Source organism: Sinocyclocheilus anshuiensis, unplaced genomic scaffold (genome assembly GCF_001515605.1).
Source record: "Sinocyclocheilus anshuiensis isolate Anshui unplaced genomic scaffold, SAMN03320099.WGS_v1.1 scaffold918, whole genome shotgun sequence".
Lineage (NCBI taxonomy): Eukaryota > Metazoa > Chordata > Actinopteri > Cypriniformes > Cyprinidae > Sinocyclocheilus > Sinocyclocheilus anshuiensis.
Genome location: NW_015540946.1, coordinates 896,825 through 912,846, shown reverse-complemented (window position 1 = coordinate 912,846; position 16,022 = coordinate 896,825). Strand labels below are relative to the sequence as shown.

At 36.8% G+C, this 16,022-nt stretch overlaps 1 protein-coding gene across 2 annotated transcripts in view; it reads right to left on the bottom strand.

The window, feature by feature from the left end:
- LOC107689788 (tetratricopeptide repeat protein 27-like) overlaps window positions 1-16,022 on the bottom strand; it is an 84,572-nt gene that overhangs the window by 57,479 nt on the left and 11,071 nt on the right. For both annotated transcript variants that reach the window (XM_016487938.1, XM_016487939.1), the window contains 5 exons: window positions 13,544-13,646; window positions 6,038-6,202; window positions 5,705-5,844; window positions 4,212-4,324; window positions 2,038-2,104 (listed from right to left, as the gene is read on the bottom strand). In XM_016487938.1, the coding sequence (XP_016343424.1) occupies window positions 2,038-2,104; window positions 4,212-4,324; window positions 5,705-5,844; window positions 6,038-6,202; window positions 13,544-13,646 (588 nt within the window). The remainder of the gene's footprint in view (window positions 1-2,037; window positions 2,105-4,211; window positions 4,325-5,704; window positions 5,845-6,037; window positions 6,203-13,543; window positions 13,647-16,022) is intronic.

Here is a 16,022-nt window from a genome sequence, read left to right as displayed (position 1 = left end):
TCAAAAAGATAAATGATGCAGATTTATTTTCACAGCCACCTTTGCTCATATTTACCAAGGGTGCCAATATTAGTGGACGGCACTGTATGAGTGCATATCTCCCGAGGCATTCAAACTTGCAGGCACCCAGAAGATTGAAGCCTCCACAAAATGTGATGTTTCTGAAATATATCTCCGATCGCTGCAGTCCAGGCTCACAAAGGAAAACTGATAGCGTAACTGATAGCAATGTAAACAATGACAAAACAGCTTGTGGATATCCTGAAGAACTCTTTGGGTAAAACACACATTTCTGGCGGGGTTCCCCTGGTAAAATTCGCACTCCAGGGGCTAAATATCACATTATCGGGGTCACTTTAACCCACGGACATGAAAAACAACCCGCGGCAACAGTAATAAAGTAGCCCAATTCCGCGGGAAAACCGCAGCCTTGGCAACACTGCTGCTCCATCTCACACAGCCCAGAGGGAGTTCCGCAACAACGCTTAGCTGCCCTTTGTTATTCTGTTTTCGGTCAAGTGCGAGCATGAGGGATTTTCCACTAGTGCTTTCAGCACTGCCTCTGGTGGTCTGGAGCAAAAGGAAATAGAGCTGAATGTTAAACATTTCCTGGCCAGTTAAGGAAAATGCAAAAATGTTCAGTAAAATAAGACTTGGGAATGGGGAAATGCATTAGTAAATAGTTGTTTCTCATTTATGTCCATATTTTACTTTTTACTACATTTTACGCATTGACTGAGCTCACCCCTTGACATGGCACAACTTGACAACTTTTTTTTTTTTAAACAACTCATGTTTCTATGGCTCTATAGACGCGTTCTTAGTTGACTACGGACATGCATAAATAAAGAATATTAGTTTAGAATACAAGCGCTTTAACATGGCACCTCCACAATATAGCGAGATACACAGCTGTGATTCTCAAGTGGTTGATTTTGCTGTCAGAGACATGTAAATGGACAAATCACACACAACTGTCATCCGCAATAACAGACTATAAATAATTGATGCTGTTGGTGGGCAGAGGGTGCGGATTTAAAAACTCGTATGCTAATTTGCTGCTAGTTAAAAATGATGTTCACAACAGATGTAGACAGTGTCGTTTTGAGCCATGACTGTCCTTACAGGCACGCCTCTGCTGCAGGGTTTCATTTGCAGTACACCGGTACATATCGATTAAGCAGAACATATGCAGTGCTTTTGTTGAGGGTGTTTGCTAATAAGAATAACCACATCATTGTTTCCACATCTTAATGGTGGGATGCTTGCTACAGATTAAAAGAAGTGACCCTCAGGGTAACTTTCCAAATTGTTTGTGTGTGGCTGTGGCTGAAACACTGAACTAATTAAATACCAGGAAGTGGCTTAAAGATAATCGAGGATGACAATTTGGCCTGCTGGAAGAGAAGTGTCTTCACCAGCTCAGTTTCAGTAAGTGAGTTTTGCCCTCCTCATAACTGACCAGGCGTTTAGGTTTCTGATGGCTTTTCACTCTTCTGTAACGTGAGTTTTGAGTGAATGAGCTGAAAGGAAACAGGCAGTTTTCAATCGGTCTATCATTCTCACCCAAGCTGTCAAAATCTGCTACACCTAAAAATATAATGACATGTCAAAATAACAAATCTTAGTCTTTCTGACATTACAAAGTCAAATCTTCAACAGCATACAGATGTCAAAAAGACTTATAATCTCATACATTTACATACCCCTGCAGAATCCGTTTGGCGTTTTTAATGTTTTCTTTTTTGCCTACAAAAAATTAATATGATATTCTAAAATATAATAACTTAAATTTGGGTTAAATTTTGGTTCTTAATATTATGTGTTGTCTCCTCACAAATCAATGAACGACACAGCTTTATGTACGGGCCCCTCAATTGTCCAGATTGTTCAAACTTTTTAAAAGTGTGGGGATCATTTCAAATGTGCAGTGAATTTACAGTTTACATACATCCCGTCTGTCAGTCTGAAAATACAACTGTGTGTACTGATAAGAGATGTGGCTGTAAGAGAAAGATAGAAAAACGTGCGTCTTACCGTCGTGAAGGCCAGGAGCTCCTCGTTATTTAGCTTGTGAACTGGATTATTCTTCTGAAAGTCTATGCTGCAAAGCAACAAACCACAATCAATCAAAAAAATCTGCACATAAAAGCAGCACACGTTCCTTTTAGTTCACAGGTCAAGGACACAAATGCTCATTAAACATTGTGAATTGAAAAAAGTTTCAATCCACAACCAAAAGAATAAAAACTAATAAATAATCCTTCCATTATGATTTTTTGCATAAATGACATTATTACTGTAAGGCATAAACATATAATTTTTACTTAGAAGATTCTCTCAGTAATTTGTGCTTCATTTACTAAAAGAAATGAATGAAAACTAAGTTCAAGCAAGTACCATAGATCTTAAACCTACGCTTTTTTTTTTTTGCATTTGGGTTACGACCCCCGCATTTCATGAAATTCACCAGGCCTACTGTAGTAGAGGCATTAAAACAAAGTGGTCACAGACAGTCAAAAGGATATAATATGAGCTTGCACATCTCAACCCTCACTCAGCAGTTCAATTATTTAATCCTATTATTATAACCATAACTCAGTATTCTAGGTAACTCCAGCTACTTTCCTCAAGGTGTAACTGTCTGAATTTCTCATTTGAGTCACAGTTCTTTACGTTAGCCAGGGCTAGTAAATGTACGGCAGACTGTTCGCATTCCAACAGAATGCCGTTAAACCGTACGTGCGGTTTTGCTCGACTGCACCAATGACGGTCCATAATTCACCTTCAACCATCACGCAGCCCAATTAAGGTCCCTGGCCTGCATAATTACGCCTTGCTAATTATTCCACGCCTGCAATTTGTCTCCTAGCAGCCAGTCGGGCAGGATGACGACCTTTCTACAACAAATAGGGCGCACAGGCTGGTAAAAAGCTAATTAGAGAACAGTGTAGGAGAACCCCACACCTCCTCCCGGGGCTGAGATGGGGGTGGATGACCATAGGCTTTTTTATTCAGGATGGAGAAGACCGCTATCAATGTGCACTTGGGCACAAAAACACATTCCGCAAGACGAAGGCTTGACGCAGCACTTCAAAGTTACTAAGATAAAACAAGACTCAATAACAACGATTTACACATCCCCAACATGATTAATGTCGAGCTGCAGCTTTAAAAGTCAGGAACTACTACAATGAAATACTACAGCTACTAAAACTAATCTCAAGGATGAGGAGAAAGAGAGACAATTTTTCCTTGCATTTTTGGGTCTATGAATTTAAGCACATTTCAGCCAAAAGACCTGTTGAAGTCATACTCGTAAAACAGCTTGGCTTGGGCTTTACCAACCTGATTTTCAGAAGTATGTTCAATCTCACATGCACAAGGTAGACTCTTAAAACTGTCTATAATAAAGTGTCACAAACCAAGACACATATACACACACTTGTGGCAAAAATGTGATGCGTTTCATTTAACTTTTAACAGTGGCGGTATATGCAATTCCTCTGCAAGACTTAAAACTTCCATAAAAGTGGAACTTTTACCTTCACAGCAACATCCTTGCAAATTCATATGTGGCTTCAATTAAAATAAACGTAAAATACTGTTTTAATAAAACTGAAGGAATGGTGATTTAAATATCTATAATAAAGAGCAGCACACAGTTACTGTTTTGCAGTTATAAGTTAGTTTAGTAATGTCTACTTGAGTATGTGGGGGTGGGGAATTTGCACCATTTTGATCTGATTTTTAATTGTTGGTCTATATATTGGATGGACATATTTGGCTATTGCACCAGGTCTCACAACTTTTGCACCGTTGCACACCCTTATCATTCCATTTTACAGATGAGAGTAAAAAAAGTAAATATAATTAACTTTTTTTTTTTTGTTAATTACACAAATAGAAAAATATAAATACTAAACATTACATTATAATTCAGAATCAAACTTGTATAAAATAAAATAAAAATTTTAAATAAAAAAAATACAATAAATAACAAAGAGGCCGCTTTTGTGTATCTGTGTATAGTCATTACTGCATTTCAATCTGTATGAAATGTTCTGAAGTCAAAAAAACAGTCAGGATGCAATTACTGTGCTTCATGATCGATCACTGTTGTCACTTCAGAGTACCTAGATACTGGTGCCCATCCTGTTACTACAGCCACCATTGAAACAGCACATATCCATATTGATTCAGACACTCACCAAGTGGCCAGTATAAGGGCCTGTTCCTCAGCGTTGAGGTCTAGAAGTTCATATTCAGGTGGTTCTGCCAGGTTAATCTGGTTCAGGACTGTATCATCACTCAACTGATGATCCTATAAAGACACAGACAGACACAGGCATGAGAACCAAAGCGGATCCCAAAAAGACCTTAAAAAGTGTATGACAAATACAGATCACAGTTTAGATAAGTGAAAAAGGAGAAAGTAAACAACAATTTAAAAACTGTTTTATCAGTTATAGCAACATGACATATTTATTATTGTATTATGAGCAGCTTTAATAACATTGTCCATCCTCTTATCGAACTTCACATTATTAAAGTATAATAAAACAAGCCTTTAGCTTAATATAATCCCTTTAGAAGGGTTATTTCCTGAAATATTACCTGAAATGAGAAAACGATGCTAGCTCATGCATCAAGAAATCAATCATAGTCAGCATTGATACTTATTAGCTGGGGTGGGGCATATGCAAATGAACATGTTCCTCTGCTTTAGCCTATTTAAAATCTAATTTGTTGATGTTCAAATTCAATTCCCATGAAATGAAGTCTGACAGCTCTCACGCACAGATACTCTACCTTCACACAAAGACAAACGACAACCAAGACCCACTGGAGTGCTATCATCTCAGAGTTTGTAAGCAATATTGATCTTATCACATTTAATCCGAAAACTCAAGCCATCCTGGAAAAAAGTATTTAATGCACTTTTTAGGGCCACAACACATAAAATGATGCCAGGTAAGGGGAAACAGAGATAAGGTCGGGAATTTTCCGCAAAATCTTTGTCTGTCCCCAATTTGTCATTTTTGCAGCCAAAGCAGATAACACCAGACAGAGCAATGCCACTGCACAGAACAGCCAAACACCAGATAAAACTCAACCGCCGTCCAAAAAAGTGCAATAAAAGTAAAGCAACTGCCTCAGGGTGAGGGGAGAGAGACAGCGTGAGGAAGACGGGAAAGAATGAGACAGATGGAAATCTGCATAATATTTATTTTTCACGACCTTCACTGCAGCTCAATGTCACGTCTGCTGTCAGCACAAGAATAAATGTCGCCCCCTGATGGATGGGATAAGTACTGCACCATTCTTGGCCCCACAGGGACTGTGACGGGTATTTATGCACCAGGGTCCAAAATGATCACTCGTCAAGTGTCAAATAAGAGTAGAAAATGTAGAAATGACCATCGTTCATGTAAGTCCTGCATGTGATTCCAATGACATACGAATAGTAAAATAAAGAAAAGATATATAGTCATATTACATATACTCATCTTGCATATGATGCTCTGGTGACAACAGCTAAATAATTTCATTGTAACAGAACAAATACAATAAAATCAATTAAATTAAAATTAAAAATGAACTGGAAAAAAAAAAAACATTTTTTTAATAAAATCGTCTATGATTTCACTCAATACACCTGCCATTGTCATGACATTAAGATCATTTTAGACCCTCCATGTACCTTTGGTAAGAGTTCTTTAGGTGTTGGTGTGAGGGAGGGACTCTCAAAATTCGGAACAGGTGAATTGTCCTTCCGTTTCACATCTAAGATGAGTTGAGCCACAAAGTTCTCCTGAAAGCGAGTTCTCTTCCCTAAAGCACCTGAGAGAGACAAACAGTTATTTAATCATTCATGCATTCCATCAATTCTTTACTCATTCACACTACTGGGTAATCCATATTTTCTTTAAATCATTCATCTTCCTGTTAGTTCAGTCACGCACTGCCGTTTATCCATCCTTCAATTACCTGCACAGAGCAATCATTTTTCTTGACATTACATTACATTTCTTACCTGTCATGTTAACATCGACTCCTGACAGACTGCGGGCCGTCTGCAGGTGTTCTTTGGCCCTGCGATACTCGTAGTAGGTCAGGCAGGTATAACTACACTCCAGGTGGAACTGAATGGCCAGGTTCTTGTGTGTGTTGTTGGTGAAGAGCTCCTCATATTTACACACTACAGAAACAGAGTACCAGTCCATTAGTGACAAAATCGACATTTTTACACATTCCTCTATATATTCATATATATATTCAGCATTTATTATATTGCCACATATCTCCAGAGGACAATGCTAAATGGTTGCATAATGCATTGCACATTTATAGATAGATAATAATTCTGATGATCACAGATACAGTATGAGGCTGCACTGCAAGGGAATAAACCTACTGCCTATATTATATCACTATCGTTAGTATATGGCTGGATACCCACAGGGACCTAAACTAAAAACAAAGGAGGAAGAAGGAAAAGAAGGAAGGAATAAAAAGTGGAAGGAAAGTGGATATGAAGAACGAAGGAAGAAAGAACAAAAAAGGAAGAAAGAACAAAAAAGGAAGAAAGAAAGGAAGGAAGGAAGAAAAATGGAAAGGGGAAGGAAGAAAACCTGAATAAATAATGGTTCAATTTAAATTCTTTCTCTCTCTCAGTCCATAGCTGCACATCCACTTTCACCAATATTGTATGTATGAAAATGTGAATGCTAAAGAACCTTCATAAAGCTCAGCTTACACACTCACTGTGACCTTCAGCGTGATCTGTGTGAGGATCTGAGTGTTTTAAAGCCCCTCATTGCAGATTAAAGCTCACTTAGCATGGGAAAGCAGCACCTTTCCTCACATACACCAACAGCTCCAGATCATTTATGGGCGAGTCACGCACATGTATTTGCGTGTGCAGAACTAAGAGAACCGCTCATTTCTTACCTTTCACAAAGCGATGTGACACAAACAGCAATTAGCTCTTGTTAACAAAAAAGAAAGCTGCGGGAAAAGCAGTCATAAAAATATCACAGAGAGCCTCAAGTATATGCTGACTAAAATAGCTGAAATTATAATTTTGAATTTATCATACATGCAGCCTACTTTCAATGTCACATCTTCAAACGTCATCAAATGAAAGCAAGTATCTCTGCCTGTGTGTTAAGAGGGGGAAAAAATCAACTGTGTTTGAGGTTTTATTCTAGAAAGTGAAAGAAATGACTAATTGGGTACAGATATGATATGAGGTTATATTTTTCTCTTATTCTCTTATTCACAGTGCACAGTTAAAGCATGTAGAGATGCAGTCCATAATGACATCTGGTCAGCAAGGATGGATTATGTTCCTGTGAGGCCCTCAGTGGGAGATGTACTAACAAAATTAGATAGCAAATATGACGAATAAACTTGCAATTGCAAGATATAAAGTTGCATAAGAGTTACACATTGCAAAAGAGACAGCAACGCACCACAGCTAGTACAAGTACAAAGCTGCAATAACGTGTTAATGTTTAAAAGGGGTCATGAACACATATCACTTTATTTCACAGGTGGCAACATACACTCACATGCACTCAAGCACAAAAAATTAAATTTTACATGTCTGGTCATTTATTTCTAGGTTGACCCTGCTTGAGGTCCCTGGTAGCAAGAGGTCCCAGTCTCTCATCCCATTGGACCAATCCATAAGCCACCCATGCTGCTCAAACTGGGAAATTGCAAACCAGATATTTCAGATATTCCCTTCCACACTCAGCTCAGCCAGCTAGATTAAGGACAAAGCAAACCTGTATAGCTGTTTGAGTAATGACTTTAACAGAGGTCCCAGTCTCTCATCCCATTGGACCAATCCATAAGCCACCCATGCTGCTCAAACTGGGAAATTGCAAACCAGATATTTCAGATATTCCCTTCCACACTCAGCTCAGCCAGCTAGATTAAGGACAAAGCAAACCTGTATAGCTGTTTGGGTAATGAATTTAACAGTCCAGAGGATTTGAGAGGCAGGTGTGTTGATTGTTTAGATGTAGCCATTCCTGCAGCAAATTGATGCCCGGAGGCTAAAAGAATGTGTGTGTGTGTGTGTGTGTGTGTGTGTATGGTTATACATATGTGTATGCATGAAAGGCGAAACGGCCATGTAAAGATGGGTTTCCTGATCAAACAAAGCAGTTACAGAATAATTATAACATCTTTTTGTCTGGTATAACTCTGGAGCAGAGTTTCCCACTCAGACAAGCTCTATGCTGATTTCATTTTTTCCTAAAACACGCCAAAAATATGAATTTGAAGTCAACTTTGCAAAATTTGTTGAAAATTAAAGGGATAGTTCACCCATAAATGAACGATTCTGTCATTTACTCACCATCAAGTTATTCCAAACCCATAAGACTTTAAGGTTAATCTTCAAAACAAAAACTTAGATATTTTGAATGAAACCTGAGCAGTTTCTGTCCCTCTATTGGAAGTCCAGGTAAGCAAGATCCAAAAAGATGTCATAAAATTAATCCAGCCGTTTAAACTAAGTCTTGTGAAGAGATACAATCACTTTATCTGATGAAAATATTTAATTTAGGCTTTTATTCACAGATAAACATAACTAGAATGCATCGCATATGTGACCCTGGACCACAAAACCAGTCATAAGGGTCAATTTCTCGAAATTTGTTAGTATAGGACAATGTTTGGCTGAGATCCAACTATTTGAAATCTGGAATCTGAGGGTGCAAAAAAAATCTAAATTGCCTTTAAAATTGTCAAAATGACGTTCTTAGCAATGCATATTACTAATCAAAAATGAAGTTTTGATATATTTATGGTAAGAAATTTACAAAATATCTTCATGGAACATGATCTTTACTTAATATCCTAATGATTTTTGGCATAAAAGAAAAATCAATAATTTTGACCCATACAATGTTTTTTTGGCTATTGCTAAAAATATACCCCAGCAACTTAAGACTGGTTTTGTGGTCCAGGGTCACATATGGTAAACATGCCAGAACAAACCTCACTGCCGCTTGTGCATAACACATGCATGTTTGACCTTCCGTGTTTACTATATGTAATGTGTTCCATGTATGTGTGTGTACATCATTGTTTAGACGTAAATAAAAGCCAAGATTAAATCTGTTCATCATATAAAGTTATCAAATCTCTTTACAAGACTTCGATTAAACTGCTTGATTCAACTGGATTTTACAAAGCCAAGCAAGGCACACCTTACAGATCACGTTCGAGCAGTTCGAGAGGAATTCATCTCGTTTGTAAGACTGCTGTTATTTGTGAAGGGAATATTAGATATTGTTTGTTCCTGCTGGTCGATACAGTCTGCTTCACAGTGTTAGTAATCCATGAACAACTAGCAGTTAATCAATGCTAATTTTACAACTCTGCAGGCATTCAGGTTTAGAGAGCTGCTCTTTCAAAACACAAAAAACATTTTAGCTGATTGGTTCCACATAAGACAGTAGTTCTTTTTTTACTTTTTCAAGCACTCTTCAAGACTAGAAAATAAGACACCTTTCATGAAAGCTAATCAATACTTTTGTCAGATTTTGCAAGTAAAATTAGCTTTTTGCCATTTTCTTTCAACTTTGTCAATGCTTCTGCTAAATAATGAAAAACGCTCTATTAAAAAAGATGGTATGTGTACTTTTTAATGTTTTGTTTATAATGAAAGGCAAATTAAACTAATTAAATTGCAAAAATCCATAACAGAAAAAATTGCTTTAAAATTTTTATATATTTTTTTTAAACACATCGCTGTAATGAAGGAATTCATCCAAAAATTACACTTTTGCAATCTACTCACCCTCATGCTAATTTTGTCTTCCTGTTGAATAAGGGAGGCAATTGCAATTGTCAATCCTAGTCAATTGTCAATTTTTTGTCTAAAAAGGTAAAAATGAAATTCTCCATACACCTCGTCTCCTAAAGTCAAACGACAGCCATTTCAGGAACAGTTTGAAATAGTCATTCATATAAAATCTTGCATTCAGCCACTGAAATGTAGCGAATATATACATGCAAAAACATCTTTGTATGCAAACGGAACAGAAACTTCACAGGTTCCAGAATATATCGTCTATATGCCAGGTTTGATTTGGCAGACATGATTTCAATTTCCCTCAAAAATATGGCTTCTCATAACTTGAAAACCACAGGCGTAAGCTATACTTGAAAATGAAGAATGAACAAAGATATGGAAACCTTAAAAATTGTTAGTCCTACACTACTCGTGTATGGTATAAAGTCCATGTCCAGATATTCAACTTCATGTTATTAACATTTAAAACGGTATAAAATGCCTCTGAGGCCGGGCAGTCAGTGTCGGCTGAAATTAATCCCTGGGGATCCCCTAAATTCCCCACAACTCTCTGTGAAGGACAGTGAACACTTTTGGCAGTCAATAGTGGAACTGACAACACACCTCTGCGAGGTGTTATTTCAGCTTTGAAAGCTTCACAAATATAACATCATTCTGCAAATTCAGCCCAGTGTGCCATGAGAGACAGGCATGATGTTAGGATCCTTTGAAGCAGATCCACTCACTAATACAAGACAGAATTATCGCCTGTATCCTCTTGTAAATATCGCATCTTAACATCTCTGCTGATTATCTATATTGGGGTGTAGCTGATGCGTGTCTGATTAAAAGGCAGCACAGGAAACTCATTCCGAAGGCAAAGGAACCCAATTAAGATGCTGCTTTGCTGCAGAGCTCATCATTTGGTCTGTGATTCCCTAGTGAATCCACATTAACATCCAAAACTCTTCAGAGGAATGGGTCTATATCCTGCCACTAAAGCAATGCAATCTTTGACTTGCTTTTTTCAGCCTCAAACACCATTTCAAGGGCATCTACAATTAATGCTTCCGTTCACACAAAGTACTAAAAGGAAAGTGCTACCTCGTGTTTGATGCGGAGACCTTTTAATTTCATCAAGATGTTGAATATTATGATACATTTGCAATTCATAGTATTTTCAATCTTGAATTAATTATAAACTATCGGCAACATAACATTTTGTCCTCTGCACAGCCCCTGTGGCCAACTTTGACAACTCTACCATATGATGTATGCCAATCTTCAAGCAGAAGAAACTGGATGAATATTCAGAATGAGTTTGGATTCTGGACACTGTCGCCTCTATCTTGCTTGGGGACACTTAATATTCAGCAATATTATTGACTTGATCGCACAGACACTATTGGATGAGAACTGAACGGAGCTGAACGATGACATGACTGTTTTCTACAGAGCTGCTTTACAGATGAATTTAAGTCATTTCATAAATGAGGATCTTTACACAATTAACAATGACACTATTGTTTTTTTAGAGCTGCTTTACAGTAGAATTGGTCTCTGTCTGCATCATTGACTAATTAATCTCATATACTTAAATCTTTTTCCAAAGGTGGGGGTAGGGGCTTTTTTATTATCTGAGCAACTGAATGACTCCCAATCAACTCTTTGAGATGGAGACATCCAAACGTCTGACATCTCTAGTAAAAATGCTTTGATTTTTATGATATTACTTAAAAAATAAAAAATAAAAAATTAAAAAAAAAAAATTCTAACTCTCAGCAACATCAAAAAAATTTTTTTTTTTAATGTTTTCTTTTCTTTTTTTCAGGTTCATTTTTTATATATTTTTTTTGTTTTGTAACAAGACAATATTAAAACTATTTTGATCTGTCCCCCTGAGATTAATTTCAGACATTTATTCCAGACATACATACATATATATATATATATATATTTATATAGAAGATGACCGTTGCATGGTGCTTGTATAGAATACCATATTACATACTCATATGTTAAAATAATGTATTCCTGTGATGGCAAAGCTGAATTTTCAAAAATCATTCTAATATGCTGATTTGGTGCTCAAGAAACATTTCTTATTTTTATCAATTTTGAAAACAGGTATGCTGGTTAATATGTTTGTGGAAACTTATACATTTATAAGGATTCTTTGATGAATAGAAAGTTCAAAAGAACAAGATTTATTTGCAACAGAAAAAAAAAAAAAAAAAAAAAAGTAAACCAAAAAGATCTTACTGACCACAAACTTTTTGACAAATGTAAATTCATATACACATCCATATTTAATGTCATTAAATCTGACTGTGTGTGAGGGTTGAAGGAGGGCCGTCTGACACAAGGGTGTCATCTTATGTTATGTCAGAGGTAACATAATCCTGATGAGTGTGAAATCCTTTTCCTAAAAATCCAAATCCTTCTGAAACGAACAACAAATGAACAGAAGTAATGAATTAGCCCAAAGGGAAATGCACACTTTACAGGATTTTCAATGGCACACTGAAATATACCAGAATTGGCACAATAAAGCAGAAACCTGTATTATGTTTAAGTTCATAAGGTCAAGCTACAGAACTCTTCTCTTGTTAATCCTGATGGAAGTGGTTATCATGGGAACCATTGGGTGGGTCCCATAATGTACATTCACTTTTTCACAATGTTCACATTTTACTATCATTGTGAGGAGGTTTGGTCTACAGAAAACAAAATCTGTTCCAACACACTCAGATCACAAGCATTGTGAAACCTCAAAGTTACTCCACCTTTTGTGTGTCACTGCATCTCTATTTCACACACAAACATTAAGTGCTGACATCATCGGCTCATACTAACGCTGTCACTGTCACTGCAGAGAAATAAACACACACACACACAACTCCAAAACACACACACAGCCTGAATCTCAACGTCGCCCCCGAGTTGACATCAGCTTCCTTAAAAATGACCCACTTAATAAGAGCTGACAGCTGTGTCATCTCTCCGCTAAAGAGCATCTCGCGTCGCTGACATGTGCCTTCAGCAGCTGAAGTGACGTCAGGACCTGAGCTGTGAAGAAATCTGAAGCAGCGCTGAGATCTGAAATCCTGTTAAACACTTCTGATTCCAATTTCCCCCAAGGACCCCAGTTTGAAGTCAGTTTAAAAATTATATTCCAATAGATACAAGGTCCAAAAAAAAACTGCCATTGATGATTGTTGACTAACACTGATGATGCTGACTGCTTTGCCATGCTAAGCTATTATACCTTTGTATTTCAAGACTCTACTGAAATCCCTAATTTTTATTCCTATAAATGCTTAATCATGCATTTAAAACAAAAATCATTAAGACCTGAGTCAAACCAACCTGAGATTAACCTCGACATTCGGTTTGATGCAAAAACGTATTTGAAAATTGGAAGAAAAAAAAAACTGTGTTGTTTCACATCAACAGCAAATTCTCCGATTGGTGGAACTCACTTCAGGATTATTAGTAATGTAGGACTTCCCTGGGAATTTGGAAATGAAACAACTCAGAAGCATGATCTTTGTAGTTCATAACTGGTCTATCTTGAAAGAGTTACATTATCTCTAAAAATCAACTCCTCTTTGAAGAAAAGGGAATTATTTGGAATGGAGTTTCTACTTCCAGAACTCTATTTGGTTCTGCACTGCTCTCTCAGTGAAAAAAGAACTACACAACAGTGTGTGCGTGTTTTCTTGCCTTTCTCGATGCAGCTGAGCATGAGGCTGAAGAGCTGTGGGGATCTCTCCTCTAGTATCTGCTGATGCAGACTGACATATCGCAGTGTCCACCAGGGCAGCAGCTATTTACAAACACGCAAACAGAGAGACAAGAACACAAGTTACATTTAGGCTATAATTCAAACGTTTGTGGTTGGTAATATTCATGTTTTTGATAGATGTCTCTTAAGTGAAGGACTGCATTTATTTGATCAAAAAAAAGTGTGAAATATTTCAATTTAAAATAGCATTTAAAAAATGCTTAAATTTAAATGTATTCCTGTGATGGCAAACAGAATTTTCAGCAGCCATTACTCTAGTCTTCGATGTCACATGATCCTTCAGAAATAATTTGCAACGGTTTGCTGCTTAATATTGTCGAAAACAAATTTTTTTTTTTGTCAAAGCAACTTTATAGCATTAAATAGGAAAATAGTGTGTCAGGATACTTTAATTATTAGAAAGTTCAAAGAACAAGCATTTATTCAAAATAAAAAAAAAACTTTAGTAACATAATAAATGTCTTTACTGTATCTTTTAATCAATTTAATGGGTCCTTGCTGAATAAAATAATTTTTTTCAACAACCTTACTAACAGTAACAGTAGTGTACAGTATATACACATTCACTTTGAGCAAGGTACTCCCTATAAATTGACATTTAAGTTTGTTGAAGAAATGAACTAAAAAAAAAAAAGAAAAAAACTAAACTGTAATTTCCTAACAGAACATACTGTTAGTTCATCTGTTCTAGATAAACAACATTTATTTAGTGTGACTGGACAGTAAATGTGGTCCACTTTCCCTCAGTTACATAGCCAAGGACGATTGCATGTTATCTGCAATGTGTCTAAAAAGTAATTTTGCGCAAACAAACTCCAGGGATGCAAACTCATCATGGGTGAAAAAGGTGAGAAATGACTATTATAACAAATTTTAGTACTGTTCTGAAGTAGTATAGCAAGTACAATAAAATAATAATGCATTAAATATTTTGAAATATTTTTAGATTTAATTTAAAAACTACATTTTTTAAACACTGCCTTAAAAAGGACACATCAAAAAGAATGTTTTAAGTTTTATCTTTAACTATAGAAGCTGCCAAATATATTCAGGCTCTGAATTTACTCTACAGTAGAAAGTTCATTCCGCCCAGTATTACAGTTATCACTGTCAATCATAGCAATGACTGGCGAAACAATTTAGCGTATTCACTCGCATTTGTCACTCCTAAAACAGTATGCATGGACATTCTGTCCTCTTAGACAAACAAAACTCTTCTTCAAATTGTCAATGGATTATATAGAGAAACCGAGCAAAGGGCGCTCTCCTAATAGCGAGCTTACTCACACGAAAACTCCTGATATAATCAACGAATAACTACACAATCAATCTCTTATTTACACCATGTGAATGCTTTCTCTCTCTCTCTCTGTCTCTGTCCCTCTCTCTCTCGCTCTCTCTCATTCTCGTTATAACAGGTAGATCTGCGAGCGTGAAGAACTCTATAAACTTGCAAAAACAAAAATTAATTCAGAGCGGATTCTGCCTAACCTACAGTAAACACCACTGATTGGCCGTTGCTTTCAACATCGAAGCCTGTGATTGGCTGCAATACTCAACGCCGCAAAAACACGTTGTAAATAAGCTTGTGGTTTTGTAATACGAAACCATAGCGCGCAGGCAAAAGCACACAGGAGCATTTAAAAATGGTTGACTACAAGCGGGTAAGGAATTGAATTAGTACTAATGGTACTGTAAAACAATACAGTTTCATAGATGCAAACTCCCAACCCCCCCCCCAGGAGTTTGCATCTATGAAACTCACAGAGCTTTTAGTAACTTATTTCCATACAACACACAAACAGTAAATCTGTATGCTGGTGTATCTGCCTGTAAATGACTAGAGTCAGAGTTTGTGTGTTTGTTTGTTCAAGTCAAGTCAAGTCAAGTCAAGTCTGCTTTATTGTAAATTCTTCCACATGTACAGCACATACACACAGAGAATTGAAATTGCGTTACTCTCAGACACTTGGTGCATACAGATAACACTAACAGTAGAACATAAATACAGATATACAGATTAAATATAAAATACAACTATACAAATAAGGTAAAATGTAAAAAAATATATATATAAAAAAAAATATATATATAAAGCAGCACACGGCAGATAGAGTGCAAACCAGTGAAGTAAACAACAGTGCAGATATAATGATTTGTAGTGCAAAAAGAGCTTATTTAGACTGATTAAAGTGACTGTGTGTGTGTATTTGGGAGGGGGGAGTGGGAGAAGAGAAAAAGAGCTTATTTAGACTGATTAAAGTGACTGTGTGTGTGTATTTGGGAGTGGGGAGTGGGAGAAGAGAAAAAGAGCTTATTTAGACTGATTAAAGTGACTGTATGTGAGTATTTGGGAGGGGGGAGTGGGAGAGTCCGTCAGAGTTCAGTGGTGCGTGG